Source organism: Astyanax mexicanus, chromosome 16, assembly GCF_023375975.1.
Source record: "Astyanax mexicanus isolate ESR-SI-001 chromosome 16, AstMex3_surface, whole genome shotgun sequence".
Classification (NCBI taxonomy): Eukaryota; Metazoa; Chordata; class Actinopteri; order Characiformes; family Acestrorhamphidae; genus Astyanax; species Astyanax mexicanus.
The window spans coordinates 5,578,733-5,591,484 of record NC_064423.1 but is presented as its reverse complement, the minus strand read 5'-3'; the positions used below and the strand labels follow the sequence as shown (position 1 = coordinate 5,591,484).

Genomic DNA, 12,752 nt, shown 5'->3' with positions numbered 1-12,752 from the left:
ACCTGACTAATCTAATTGATTGAATAATCATTGCTTATTTGATTTTTATTTTGTTATTATTTCAGTTAGGGTACTACAAATTTAACCTGACTATATCAATGACACAACAAGATGATGTTAGTGATGTGACATTTCTGTAAACAAACATGGCGGTGTTGTGCTGAATTCAGCAACCCCACCAGGAAAAGCACCTCCTCTCATACTACCGTGACGTATTTCTGCGAAAAACAAAGCAAAGCTTTTTTCAAGGTGATGTGCGTAAGCGCTCCCAAGATTGAGTTTTTTTGTTATGGCAGGGGGGCTGAATTCAGCACAACACCAGCAAGCCTACTGAGCAGCGAGTGACGTAAACCAGCTCGGGCACGGATTGTTTGAACGCAGTGTGAGTGCAGGTCAGCAGGGGAGTAGGGAGGGTGCATAACCGTGCCTACTGTGAGTACACCCTTACTCTTAAAGTAATGAAAACAGCCACTTTCCACTGAAGCTTCCTCTCTTCTCAAGCTGCTCCTTATACAAACATTTCTGAGCTAGAAAACATTTCAGGAATGTCCTAACACACTGATAACACCCATTCCAACTCATAGAGCTTCCAACTGAAAAACAGATTCCAATGGCATTAACAGTCTCCAGCTGTCCTAAATTTTACACCGCTCTTTCCTTATAACTCCTGTGTTTTAGGTTACCCCGCTCACTCTCGCTCTCTCTGTAAAAACTCAACAGCATGGCAGAGTCTGCTCTGTCCCCAAGGCATCAGGGTTATGGGCAAAATTAATCATCTGTGCAAGATTGCCCATTACAGCACTGAGAGAGAATTTGCCTAGGCCTGGGGCAGAGACTCAGATCATCCTGCCAAACGCTCTCCAAACGAGAGACTATGACACAAAGACAGACACAGAAAGACACTGCCAACCGGTGATTCCGAGAGGTCCAAATCAAGAAGAACCAATAACAAGAGCTCTTGTTTAAAAAAGAATCAGTCTGTGACCAACATTTTAAGTCCATTACATGCCTTAAAATGTTCAACATCCAATCCAAAGTGCACAGGAGCCTGAGGCCTAGCCCCTAACTGTGAAGCATCTTTCCTGGGCCTGTTTGTCTACGTGGGTGCTTTGGCGGACCTTCAGACACAACAATTCTCCAGCGCTGAGCCACGGAAGCGTCTGTGGATTAGTCTGTCTTATCTCTGTGCTAATTTTATCCTTTGATTTAGACACTACACCTCAGCAGTCAACATCTTAGTGTAATACAGCACTGGAGAAGAAACTTAATAGCAGAGCCAGGATTTATCAAACTTCTCAGAGTAAGAGTGCTGATCTGAGATCGGGCAAAGCATTTGACACTGCAATATATAGAACTATATGGACTAATGAGGCCTGAGCAGTTATAGTATCTTAACTTGACATGCGTAAACAATATGGTGCAATCTGGTGAAACAGTAGAGTAATAATAATAATCCTTTTTTTTTTATTATTATTTAAGACTTATTTGAATGGACTTACAAAACACATATTAGCACATCTTACCTTAACCCTATAATAACTAAGAATATATAGCAGCTGTTAAATAACAGCTACAGACACACTATTCCTAATAAATATATTTTAAATAAATTAAAATAAATATTTCTTTAACAGCAGCTCCACAAATCAATCTCAGTTAATATCACGTTAAATTGGCGTCAAATATCGATATTTTCAAAACTAAATATTTGAAAGAAGGCAGGGTACCAAACATTGTTTTTTCAGGGTTTTTAACCATTTTGCCAGTTTGTCTTTTTTTATCATTTTTCATCGTTTATCGCAATTATCTGTGAACCAATATATCTTATTCACACATGAACTTCTACATGAACTCTCACTGCCTAACACTTCGCCCCCTTTGATCAGTCTCCTGCAGACATCTCCAATGTGGTACCTGAAGCAAACAGACAGGATGGGTCTTGCCCTACTAAAAAGAACTAGACTAATATTGCTGGCCTCATAAAATTGCTTTAATATTCCTGTCAGTAAATTGGCTTCCCACTGCTGAAATATGGAGAGGTGCACGCTTGTGGCGAGCAGGAACCCGTCAGCACTGTAAATCGTGCCACGTGGGATTAAAGTAGGAGGACAATGTCAACTTAACTGAACCCTCCAAATCTCTGTACAAAACAGATAAACTGGAATGAGAGTGAATTCATTTATGCTCTGTATTGTGGCAAGCCCGGTTTAGCCAAAAATAACTCAAGATCTCTGCAATGCAGATTCTACTAGTAACATCTCTTGGAAATATCAGCTTCAAAATATTTACTAGTAATAATATCAGATCTCTTCTGACTATGGCCACATGGCCTGGATGACATCCTCAACATTTTGATAAGTCACATGTTAAAATTGAGACTTTAAATTTTACTCCTTCTTTTTTTGCAATTACATTTCCAGTTACCTTTATTTATATTTCCTTTTTTAAAAGCAGAAATTTAAAATCTGAATTTTAGACATTGCAATTTTAGACATCAATGATCTTGTTACTAGTCAAACTAGAGATGCTCATACCTGAAATTCACATTATTACTTGAATTATCTTATATTATCATCATTTATACTAAATAGAGGTCATTTACATAATATATGGACCTGGATATATTCCAGGCCAGAACTACAGTAGAGATATCTGGAGTTATACATACTATTTACTAACAAATAGGACTAAACTGATGATTATTTTTTCGATTAGTCAAAAAGCAAACTTAAATTACTTCTGCCATGCCCCAATATCTGCTTCCTGTGGGCATTGGTTCTTTTTCCAATATATGTTTTAACTCACCAGCACACTTTTTCTATGGAAAATTACAAGGACCTTTGAAACATAAAAATAATGGATAGAGCTTGATACCTAAAGAGATTGTACATATTTACATACAGAAACTGTCAGAGGGAATTTCAGTAGACATTTGCTTCTGTGCTTTTATGGCAGTGATTTTCATATTTGACACTTTTCCTTACATGAAATACAAGGACGTTGTTTTTGCCCTGTGTTTAACATAAAAGCTGCACGTAAGGCTGAAAGGGAATGAATGCTTACTATTCCTTAAAAGTAAACAATAACAACAACTTGTGCATAACTTTAAATAGTTCTGTGTGTTTATAAACAAAAAACCCAAGTTGTTGTTTAAGAACTAAAAACCTAAGCTGTAATCGAGGATCTAAACAAAACAGTTCCAACGTCGTTAAAAAAAAATAAACAAAAGGGCACCAATTATACACATCAAAGTGTTTCTAACACTGGTTCTTTGACTCACATTTAAGTACCAATGTCCAATAGCTTAGTTTAAAGTAAGAAAAAGTGTAAATAATCGTGATTACATACATCTCTGAGACTATTAACTTACTAGTTTAAACAACCTTATGAGCTATTACCTGATAAGCCTAATAAGGATCAATGCTATTAAACACTGCATAACAGAGATTTTGAATGAGTTTTTGAGTTTAACTGGTAAAAACAAAGGGTTAAAGAGTTGACATGAAACACACTGTGGTCAGGCTTGGGTTAAAAAAATAAGAGTTACATTGTTAGTTATGGAGCTACTCACGAATTTAGGCTTCTTCTCCCCCTCCTCGGTCCCATAGGGAGTATGAGCAGACGTCCCTCCAGCGACGAGCCCCTTTTTTCGGTGTGATTTGCTGTCTCTCCCCTGGCTGGAGGAGTCGTAGCGCTGCGGCTGATGGTAGTAATTCTCCATTAGGTCTAAATTAAATAAGTTAGCTACCCCTAGCTAACTAACTGTCTAATTCTACGTGTGTCTGCACTATTTACTCGGTCACATTTAGGTTAGCTAGTTTACTAACTAACTAACTAACACTTACAGCGGGTTAGCTAACTTATTAACGACTCATTATCTCGGTAAATACCGAAATATCGGCAATTAACGATAAATACGGTCAGTCGTTGTGTCGCTGCCACTGCTAGCAGGTCCCTGTCCGGGTCACGAACCGGGCTGGCGCGGATTAAGTGAGCACGTTAGCACGCTAAGCTAACACTAACACTAACACTAATACTGGCGGCTAGACAGTGCAGTGAAAGCTAGCCTGTTAGCTTAGCCTGTTAGCTTAACCTATCAGCTAACGTTAATCCAATTTCCAGCTTTTTTAGATCACCTAACCCCTCTCCGAACCCGCGCCCCCGTCTCCAGGTCTGTCCAAAACACGCCGAATTACAGACAAAGCGAATTTTTAAGGAATATCAGCTGTCAGAGTCGAACCGAACCGGAGCGCAAAGCGAATCCGAACCGGGTAAAAAATCAGACCCGAATCTGGCGCAACTGAAACTCCCGCCGTCCGTGACAGCGCCCAGCCAGCCAATCACATTCATGGGGCTGGGCTAACTGCGACGTAATGGAGGCATGGGCGGTTTGTGATTGGCTGAGACAGCGAGGGCGCGGGAACTGTCAGTGAAGGGTAGAAAAACTGGCCACGCCCTCCTCCTCCTCCTATACAGCTAAGAGGATTTATAAACATGGGTAGCAAAGGTATCAAACATGAGCTTTGCAAATTTACTATGTATTTGCTATTTATTCATCTATGTGCAATAACATTGGTCAATGCTTACTGTAAGATATACACACTGGGGAAAGCCTGCCTTCTCTAGTCTTATGTTTGTGTGTGTGTGTTTTATTTTTATCTTATATTTGTTGTATATTTCCTGACATATTTTTATGTTGTAACATTGCAACATTAAAAAAAAAAGATGGAATATTATATTGTGTATATGATATTATATAGAGTGAAAGGCGGAACAGGAGCAGCACAATCTTTTCATAACATAGCTTGATCAATTGATTCACTCAATGATGAGCCAGACACCGCCACACATTTTGACCAATCAATGTGGCTTTAACAGAAAAAACAATCGGCAGAGACGGTTCTTAGAGCCGGATTGTTTGCGACCGTCTGACCAAGTGTCTTTATTGAATAAAGAAACCATACAAACAAAAATAAATTAATTTTAAAAAATGATCTCGCAGAAATATGAAGGTGCAAGCTGCTGCATCACTACAGCTCATGGATGCATCAACTCTGCAAAGAATAGCATGAGTTCATTATGAGTTTATGTAACCACTGAACTCCCACTACGTTCCGTTTTTTGAGTGTGAGGAGAGGCAGTAAGGAGAAACAGAAGTGTCAGAAAGCTGGTCCGGAGAATTTACGCGCAGAGAAACGGAAGAATCTCACTGTAGCTGCTACAAAATGTGTAAAAATCACTGACATCTTCGCTGCTGTCTCCGCGTCCTGAGCAGCAGCAGACAGAGATGCAGGCTTGTGACAGAAACAGAGGAACAGACAGAGCGGGTAAGTTTAGAACATAAACAGGTAACGTTAGCAACATTAGGATAACACAGGGACTTTGAAGTGAAGGAGGTTACGTTAGTAAAGTTAGGACTACACAGGGACTTTGAGGTGATGGAGGTAACGTTAGGACTACACAGGGACTTTGAGGTGATGGGGGTGACGTTAGCTCTATTACATGATGAGTAATGGTGATTGATTAGTATCAATATTAATCGGTGTTTGCATACTTCCCAAAATCTGGCAGCCACTCCCTCTTATTCTGATAAAATAACAAACGGTCAAGACTGAGAAGTGTTGGATGAGCAGCAAGTGTACATTTTAGGCTGCATCATAACATTTTAGATATTTAGGTTAAAGCTGTGTTGAAAGGCTGCATAGTTTGAGTTTGTAGCCTCTATGCTGTGGTTCAACATGTTTTAAAAAGCAATAAAACAAGTGAAATAACAGATTTTAAAACTGATAAATAATAAGTAAAGCTTTGCAATTTAAGCATGACTAAAGTAAGTGTAAAAAAGTATAAAAGTAATATTAGCAAGATATATACCCACCCTGAATAAGAGTAAGAAGGAAGCACCTTTAACCTAAAGAATTAGAAGTGAGAAATTCAGAAAAAAACATATTAGAAATGATTTCAATAAAAAGGATAAAACATCAAATGAACTACACAGAGCAGACAAAAATGGTGGAGTTAATAATAGACACTAAACTAATGCTGTGCGGTATGACCAAAAATGCTTATCACGTATTTTCCAAGATTCTGGTGGTTTTACAGTAGTATTACACGGTATTTTTATTATTATTTTATTTATATATTTTTGCATGACTGGGCTTTTATATAGGCTGTGACTTACTCTTCTGTTTGGAGTACATTTAATAAAAAAAGGCTTTAAATTAAGGCTCTGATTAGTATTGGGTTTACTTTGCCCCACAAAAGAAACAGCTAAAGAACGTAAACAACAGACCTTAAAAAGAGATACGCCAGCAACTTTAACACAGTTTTCCTTACAAAACGAAATATTTTAATAAATAATTTAAGCTATTATAACAATTACAGTATTAAAATCAGCCACAATTCCCTGCTTTCACCCAGCTGGGAACAGCTAGTTAGAGTGACAGTATTTGAACACCCACCATGTTTCTACGGTTCAAAATTGCACAACGGTATACCGCATTAACCGGTATACTGCCCAGCACTACACTAAACTTCTTATATTTAATATGCTGATACATTATGCTTCTTTGTAACCCCAAATACATGAATTGCAAGTCGGTTGTGCACCGCTAATTATGAGGGGCCTGTCTAAACCAAAAAATGCCATGGCCGATTTTTTGTCCCAGTCCATCCCTGCAGACAAGGGACACTTAGGGAGGGAAACAACCAGGTGGGGTTACAAATAAGAACCAAGGTGACAACACTAAGCACTAGGGTGGGGCTAAGACCAGGTGGCTGTGCTTAGGAGCACAGGCAAGGAAGACAGCAACAAACAGTTGTGCAGGACAGGAACAGAAAAATACAATGCATACAGGGGTTAAAGTGAGACAGTTTATTAAAATACAGAGGTCAACATCTTTATTTGGGCATTTGTGCTCTTTATGGTCAAAAATCTGGTGCAGGTACTAAAAGAAGCAGTTTCTGGAAGTTGAAGCTGGAGACACCAATACAAAAATCTCAGTAACTGCAGACTTCATGTTTTAATGAACAGAAAAGAAATGAAAACTTTGTTAAAGCTCATCCTTTTTTGTTCTGATCCAAAAACAATCCAGTCCGTGATTCAGAATCCATGACATGATCAAATCTAAGAACTCTGTGAGGTCAGTCTGGTCAGTCTGCCTCGTTTTTTTTTTTCCGTTCCACTGCTTTTCTGTCTTCATTAACAGGTGTATCAGTTGCCAGAAGAGATCTGAACACCTGTCAGACTACTGGGGAACTGAAGCCCAGTAACCAGTTACGAGTTTTGCTAGATTCATTCACTAGGAGAGTTTCACTGGTCTCTTCCTGTCTGTCGGGTCAGTAGACTGTACAATCAACAGGTAAATTCAAGTTTATCTGTGATTGTCTATGATCTATATTAGGGGTCATTAATAGGCGGACCGCGGTCTGGGTCCTGACCCAGACGTTGTCCAATACGGAACCAAACCGATAAACTACAGAGAAGGATTTTATTTTAACAGTGTTTATTTAAAGGGGTGTAACCTTTCTTGTTCACACTGCAGCGACACGGCATCGCTCCCAATCACTTTATCCGCCTTTCTCTCGCCGCTTTGGGGCGCGTCGCCTGAAAAAGCACGGTTTTTAGTAGTAGTAGTAGTTTTTTTATCGCCCAGTGAGTCCTGCTAAACATCCAGTTCAGGACTAGCTGGGGTCTCTTAAAGCACAAAAAATCCTGAAAAAGCTGTACTATACCTCTCCTCCGTTGTCTCACTCTGTAGTTCAGCCTGTGGTGTGTGTGGTGCTGAAGCCCTGTTTGTCTACCGCTAGGGCTGTCCCTAACGATTATTTTTTAAACGATTATTCTAACGATTATTTATTTCGATTAGTCGACTAATCTATTTATTGAGAAACATATTTAAATAATTATTATTTTACGTTTTAAAGCAAACGATAAATTACTATATTAATATATAATAACAACAACAACACAAGCCTACTAAACCAAACCCCACACTTATAATCACTTACATGTACAACACGTTTAGATCTTTAACGCTAAAAATGGTAAGCTCCCATACACCACAACCGTGTGTTGCACTGTTTTCTGTGACGCTAGATTTTGTGACCACTGGCAAGTAGTTCTCAGCAGACCGGTGCACTGGCCGATTCGAAACGTGTTCGTTTCTAATGTTTACCCCGACTGGCCAAAACGGTTAAGTTTAGGGCTGAGGGTAAGGTGTAGGTATAGAAAGCTTCTGTTTTGCCAATGAACGCTCATAACCGTGAGCACTGGTCACAAAATTCCGACGGTGACAGAAAACGGTGCAACACCGCAGCGCCGACGGCGCTAGCTAAAATAACTTAAGGCAGCTAGCTTAACTAAACACCTGAACTTATGAATAATGCTACTGTTTCTGGAATCTGCGAAATGCCATGCACAAATATAAACCAAAAATGTATAATTTCTGCCTGTGGCAGGTTTAAAACCTTTGGTAGACAGCCTTAAGTCTTTTTAAGGACACCCGCGGAGACCCTGATGTAAACGGTAACTTACTGTGTGACCCTGTTGACATAGTGCTCCTGGATGTTTGCGCTTCAAGTCCTTTTGCACGTATGGCAGAGGACCACATTGTTGCCCTTTTGCGTGAAATGCTCCCAAACTTTAGATGCCCGCTGGCGTTTTTTTTGTAGCTGGAGATTGCTCTCCGGAGTCCATGCTCTCCTCTGCCCGAACCCGACATGACCCGAGGTCCGACCCGAAATCCGACCCGGGCTCCAGAAAATAGTCCGAGATGTAGGCGTCTGTTTTTTAATTATATTTTTATGTAAAAAAAAAATAACGAAAATAACGAAAACTGAAAGTGAAACTAAACTAATTTATTTACAAGCGCTGTTTTCACTACCGCAGTTCTACAGCGGGGGTGTTGTGCCGATTCTGTCCGCGAAGCGGGAGTCAGATTCAGCAGAGAGTCGGATTCGGCACAAACGCGGCGGCACCTCGCGGTGCGCGGTGTCAGTTGTAAGCGCTCGCGCTAGCCGCAAAATACGGCAGAAAACACTGAGGGAGCTGCAGAATTATGTATGGGACTAGAATATGAGCTCTCACCAGAACAAGCAAATCTCTCTCTCTCTCTCTGTGTGTGTCTCTCTCTCTCTCTCTCTCTCTCTCTCTCTCTCTCTCTCTCTCTGTGTCTCTCTCTCTCTGTGTGTGTGTCTCTCTCTCTCTCTCTCTCGCACGTGAACTCCTCCGCGTTTGACTTGCAGAACTGTGTTTAGCTGTTCTTAAAAATCATTTTAATTAAATAATAGTTCTATGCTTCTATGTTACCGTGTTAATTAACATAGTTCTGATCATATTTACGACGCGCCGACGCACGTTATGCAAATCGATGTATTTTCGTAATCGATGACGTCGATTATGTCGACGCGTCGCCCCAGCCCTATCTACCGCCCAGCGAAACTCGCTTCTCATTTGCATGAAAGTAAAAAAAAATATCCCAACTTTTTTCCCGCTCGCTTTGTCTCTTTTGCGCCGCTACCACTCCCAGAGTTCTCTGTTCTCTGCCGCCGCTCTCCATAGAAAATAGTAGGAGGCGGTGCGAAAAACGCATCATGTTGCTGCAGTGTGTGTTTTGCGGTGCAGTAAACGCACAGACCAATTACGTGTGGTGGAAGATCACCAAATCATCTCAGCCAGATATGTGCAGACTGCTGCTCCAGCTAGTGAATTGGGACGCAGCCTGGAAAAAACGCTTTTATAAAGAGATAGGAAGCCTGAGAACTGGCGGAAAAACGAGAACGGGCGGAAACTAAAGACACGCCGAGCGCGAGAGAGAGACAGGTGAGGAATGTACAAAAAATCTGTCCAGAAAGGCATTTAATTATTATTATATATTTTTTTCATCGTAGTTCAAACAACCTCAGGGGTCAGATGTTTCATACACACACACATATATATACATATATATATATATATATATATATATATATATATATATATATATATATATATATATATATATACTCACACACATACAGGATATAGGACTGAATCATAACACAAGTTGACATTGGCGACCTTGGGCTGTAGAAATTTTCTCCAGCTGGACCGTACTGATTTCTAATTTAATACCCCTGATCTATATCATCATATTCAGGATCTTAATGTTTTTATGGTATTTTTACAATTATTTTAAACACAATCATCTTTAATATATACAATAAAACAATATTACCACCCAGTATTTTCCATAATTCCTGGTATTTGCATATTTAGGAGTATTTTATCCTCTTCAGTAACACAGATGTTGTGGTGTATTGTAGAGAATTGTGTTGCGATGTATTGAGCATCACAGAATCACAGTATCGTAAAATCTTCATTATAATGAACAATGTATCGTGATAATATTTTAATGTGTGATGCCCTGTGATTTTCACTCACAGTTTTTCTTTACTCTACTGTTTTGCACATTGATTATAAAACTAAACTGAAACAAGTTTTTGCTAGGTGCAGAAAAGCCTTAATGAATGCCTTTAATTGACCCAGTTTGGTTCAAACACAATTTCCTCTCATCCCAAACACAGTTAATCAGCCAAGGCATGTTTGGTGTCCCATGGTGTTTCGATTTTAACACAAGAGCTAAAAGGCTAATCTAAATAAATAGCCTTTTATATCAACCTTGGAGCTCCGGTGCAAACTGAATAAGCAAGATTTGAATGCCAGTGTCAGAGATTGGAGCTGGGAGAACGAGATGTGGACATAAACACAGGTTATTTATTTATAATTTAAACAAACAATAAACCAAAACTAAATTCAAAACAAGATACAAGAACAGACAGGACTACTGGTATTAACACTGAATAAACTATCAAAACAGAAAACAAAGAAACAACAACCTGACTGACGTCAAACAAGCACAAGACCAGACAAATTAACACACGAAAACACAGGGGCTTGAATACACATGGAGGGAACAGAAAACCAGAAACACCTGGGAACAGGTGATGAGAGGGCGGAGCTGCACATGAACACAGGCGGGAGCACTGAAGACATGGGCGGAGACTTGGAGAGACACAGAGGCTGCGTCCAGAAACTTTTGCTACTCCTCCTCTCCTACTCCTCTTCTCCTACCCCTGGAAGAAGGTGGAGGAATCGAGGAGAGGAGGAGGAGGAATGGAGGGAAGGAGCTGTAATTGGGGAAATGGGACAGCTGATCCCTTTAAGATAGGATGTTGACTACTAGAGCTCCGCATACAAAAATAAAAATGAGAGATTAATAAACACAATTCCATATTTTAGAAATCATAACTTTGACAAGCATATCAAGCTTAAAAATGCAGCCAGATTAGCCATTGATGAAGGTCGCATATGTAAATATTAAATTATTTTAATAGTAAAATATGATTTCATTGAATGTAATAAAACAAATAACAAATATTAATAAATAACCAATATAATAATAAATATTATATTTTTCATACATGTTAAAGTGAAAAAATATTATATTAAACAGCATCCATGGGTCATTACTATCACACACAGTTAAATATTCAGATATTTCAATAAAATCCTGCTTACTCCCAGGCATTTTGGCCGCATTTCTTCGGCCAATGATAGATAGATTTATATCATGTTACAAATATGGGATCATTAATATAGTTTTACTGAGCATACAGCTTATCTAAATAAAAAATGATATTACTGCTTTACTGGCTGTTTAATTAGATAAATATTCTAGTTAATTAATATGCTTATGATTTATATTTGTGCGTTGCCTTCTCCATTCCTGCGTGCTCTGTGGGCGTGGATGCAGTGATGTAATTTGAAAATCCTTAAAAGTCTTCCGGAGTAGGATGCTCTGATGTATCCTCAATTTAAAGCCTCTTGGAGGAGGATTTTAAGTGGCTTCTTTCGCCTCCTACGGTATTCGGACAGGCGGAAAGATGGCGTCACAAAATCAGTTTCCGGGTCATGGAGGAGAGGAGGAGGATCGGTAGGAAAAAGGAGACACTTTTGGGGTTTTGGGACGCAGCCGGAGAGCCATGTGTTATAAGCATAGGCTAGGACAACAAAGAAAGGAGGGGAAAACATGAAGACTGACAAGGGACAGGACAAGAATGTGCCAAATATGTCTTGAATGAACCATTTCCGTAATTTTTTAAATATTTTTTGGAGATATTGTTGTCCTTTGGGCAAGAAATAGTGGACTAAATAGGTGAAAGGTGCTCCAGCTAGTTGGGACAATTGATAAATATCTGCTTAAATGATCAATGGATTGATGGATTGATACTGTCTACACATTGTATGCAATGGAAAAATTTACATTTGTGTTGCAATAAAAAAATATCTTTTTACCAAATATTGGGATAACTGGACCATAAATCTCCCAGGTGGTGAAACTGGCACATTGAAATAAACAGCTCCATATAAGATTTATATACAACACTATGTAAAAACTAGAAAAGGCAAAGTTCGTGAACGAACTTTAAGTTGGCTTGGAAAAGTACGCTAATAACGTTGAAAAGTTAAAATGGTTGCTAAGTGGTTGCTAGGCAGTTGTGATCATTTCTAAAGTGGTTGCTAAGCGTTTGCTAGGCAGTTGCTAATGTTTTCCAGGTGGTTGCTAAGGTGTTGCTAAGCGGTTGCTAGGCAGTTGCTAACGTATTCCACATGGTTGCTAAGTGGTTGCTAGGTGGTTGCTAAGCAGTTGCTAATGTTTTCCAAGAGGTGGCTAAAGTGTAGCTAACTGGTTGCTAGGCAGTTGCTATCATTT

At 39.3% G+C, this 12,752-nt stretch overlaps 1 protein-coding gene across 5 annotated transcripts in view; it reads right to left on the bottom strand.

The window, feature by feature from the left end:
* diaph3 (diaphanous-related formin 3) overlaps positions 1–4,321 on the bottom strand; it is a 557,032-nt gene extending 552,711 nt beyond the window's left edge. For all 5 annotated transcript variants that reach the window (XM_049465746.1, XM_049465747.1, XM_049465749.1 and 2 more), the window contains exon 1: positions 3,572–4,321. In XM_049465746.1, the coding sequence (XP_049321703.1) occupies positions 3,572–3,721 (150 nt within the window). In that variant the 5' untranslated portion in view covers positions 3,722–4,321. The remainder of the gene's footprint in view (positions 1–3,571) is intronic.
* Between the last annotated feature and the right edge of the window lie 8,431 nt (positions 4,322–12,752).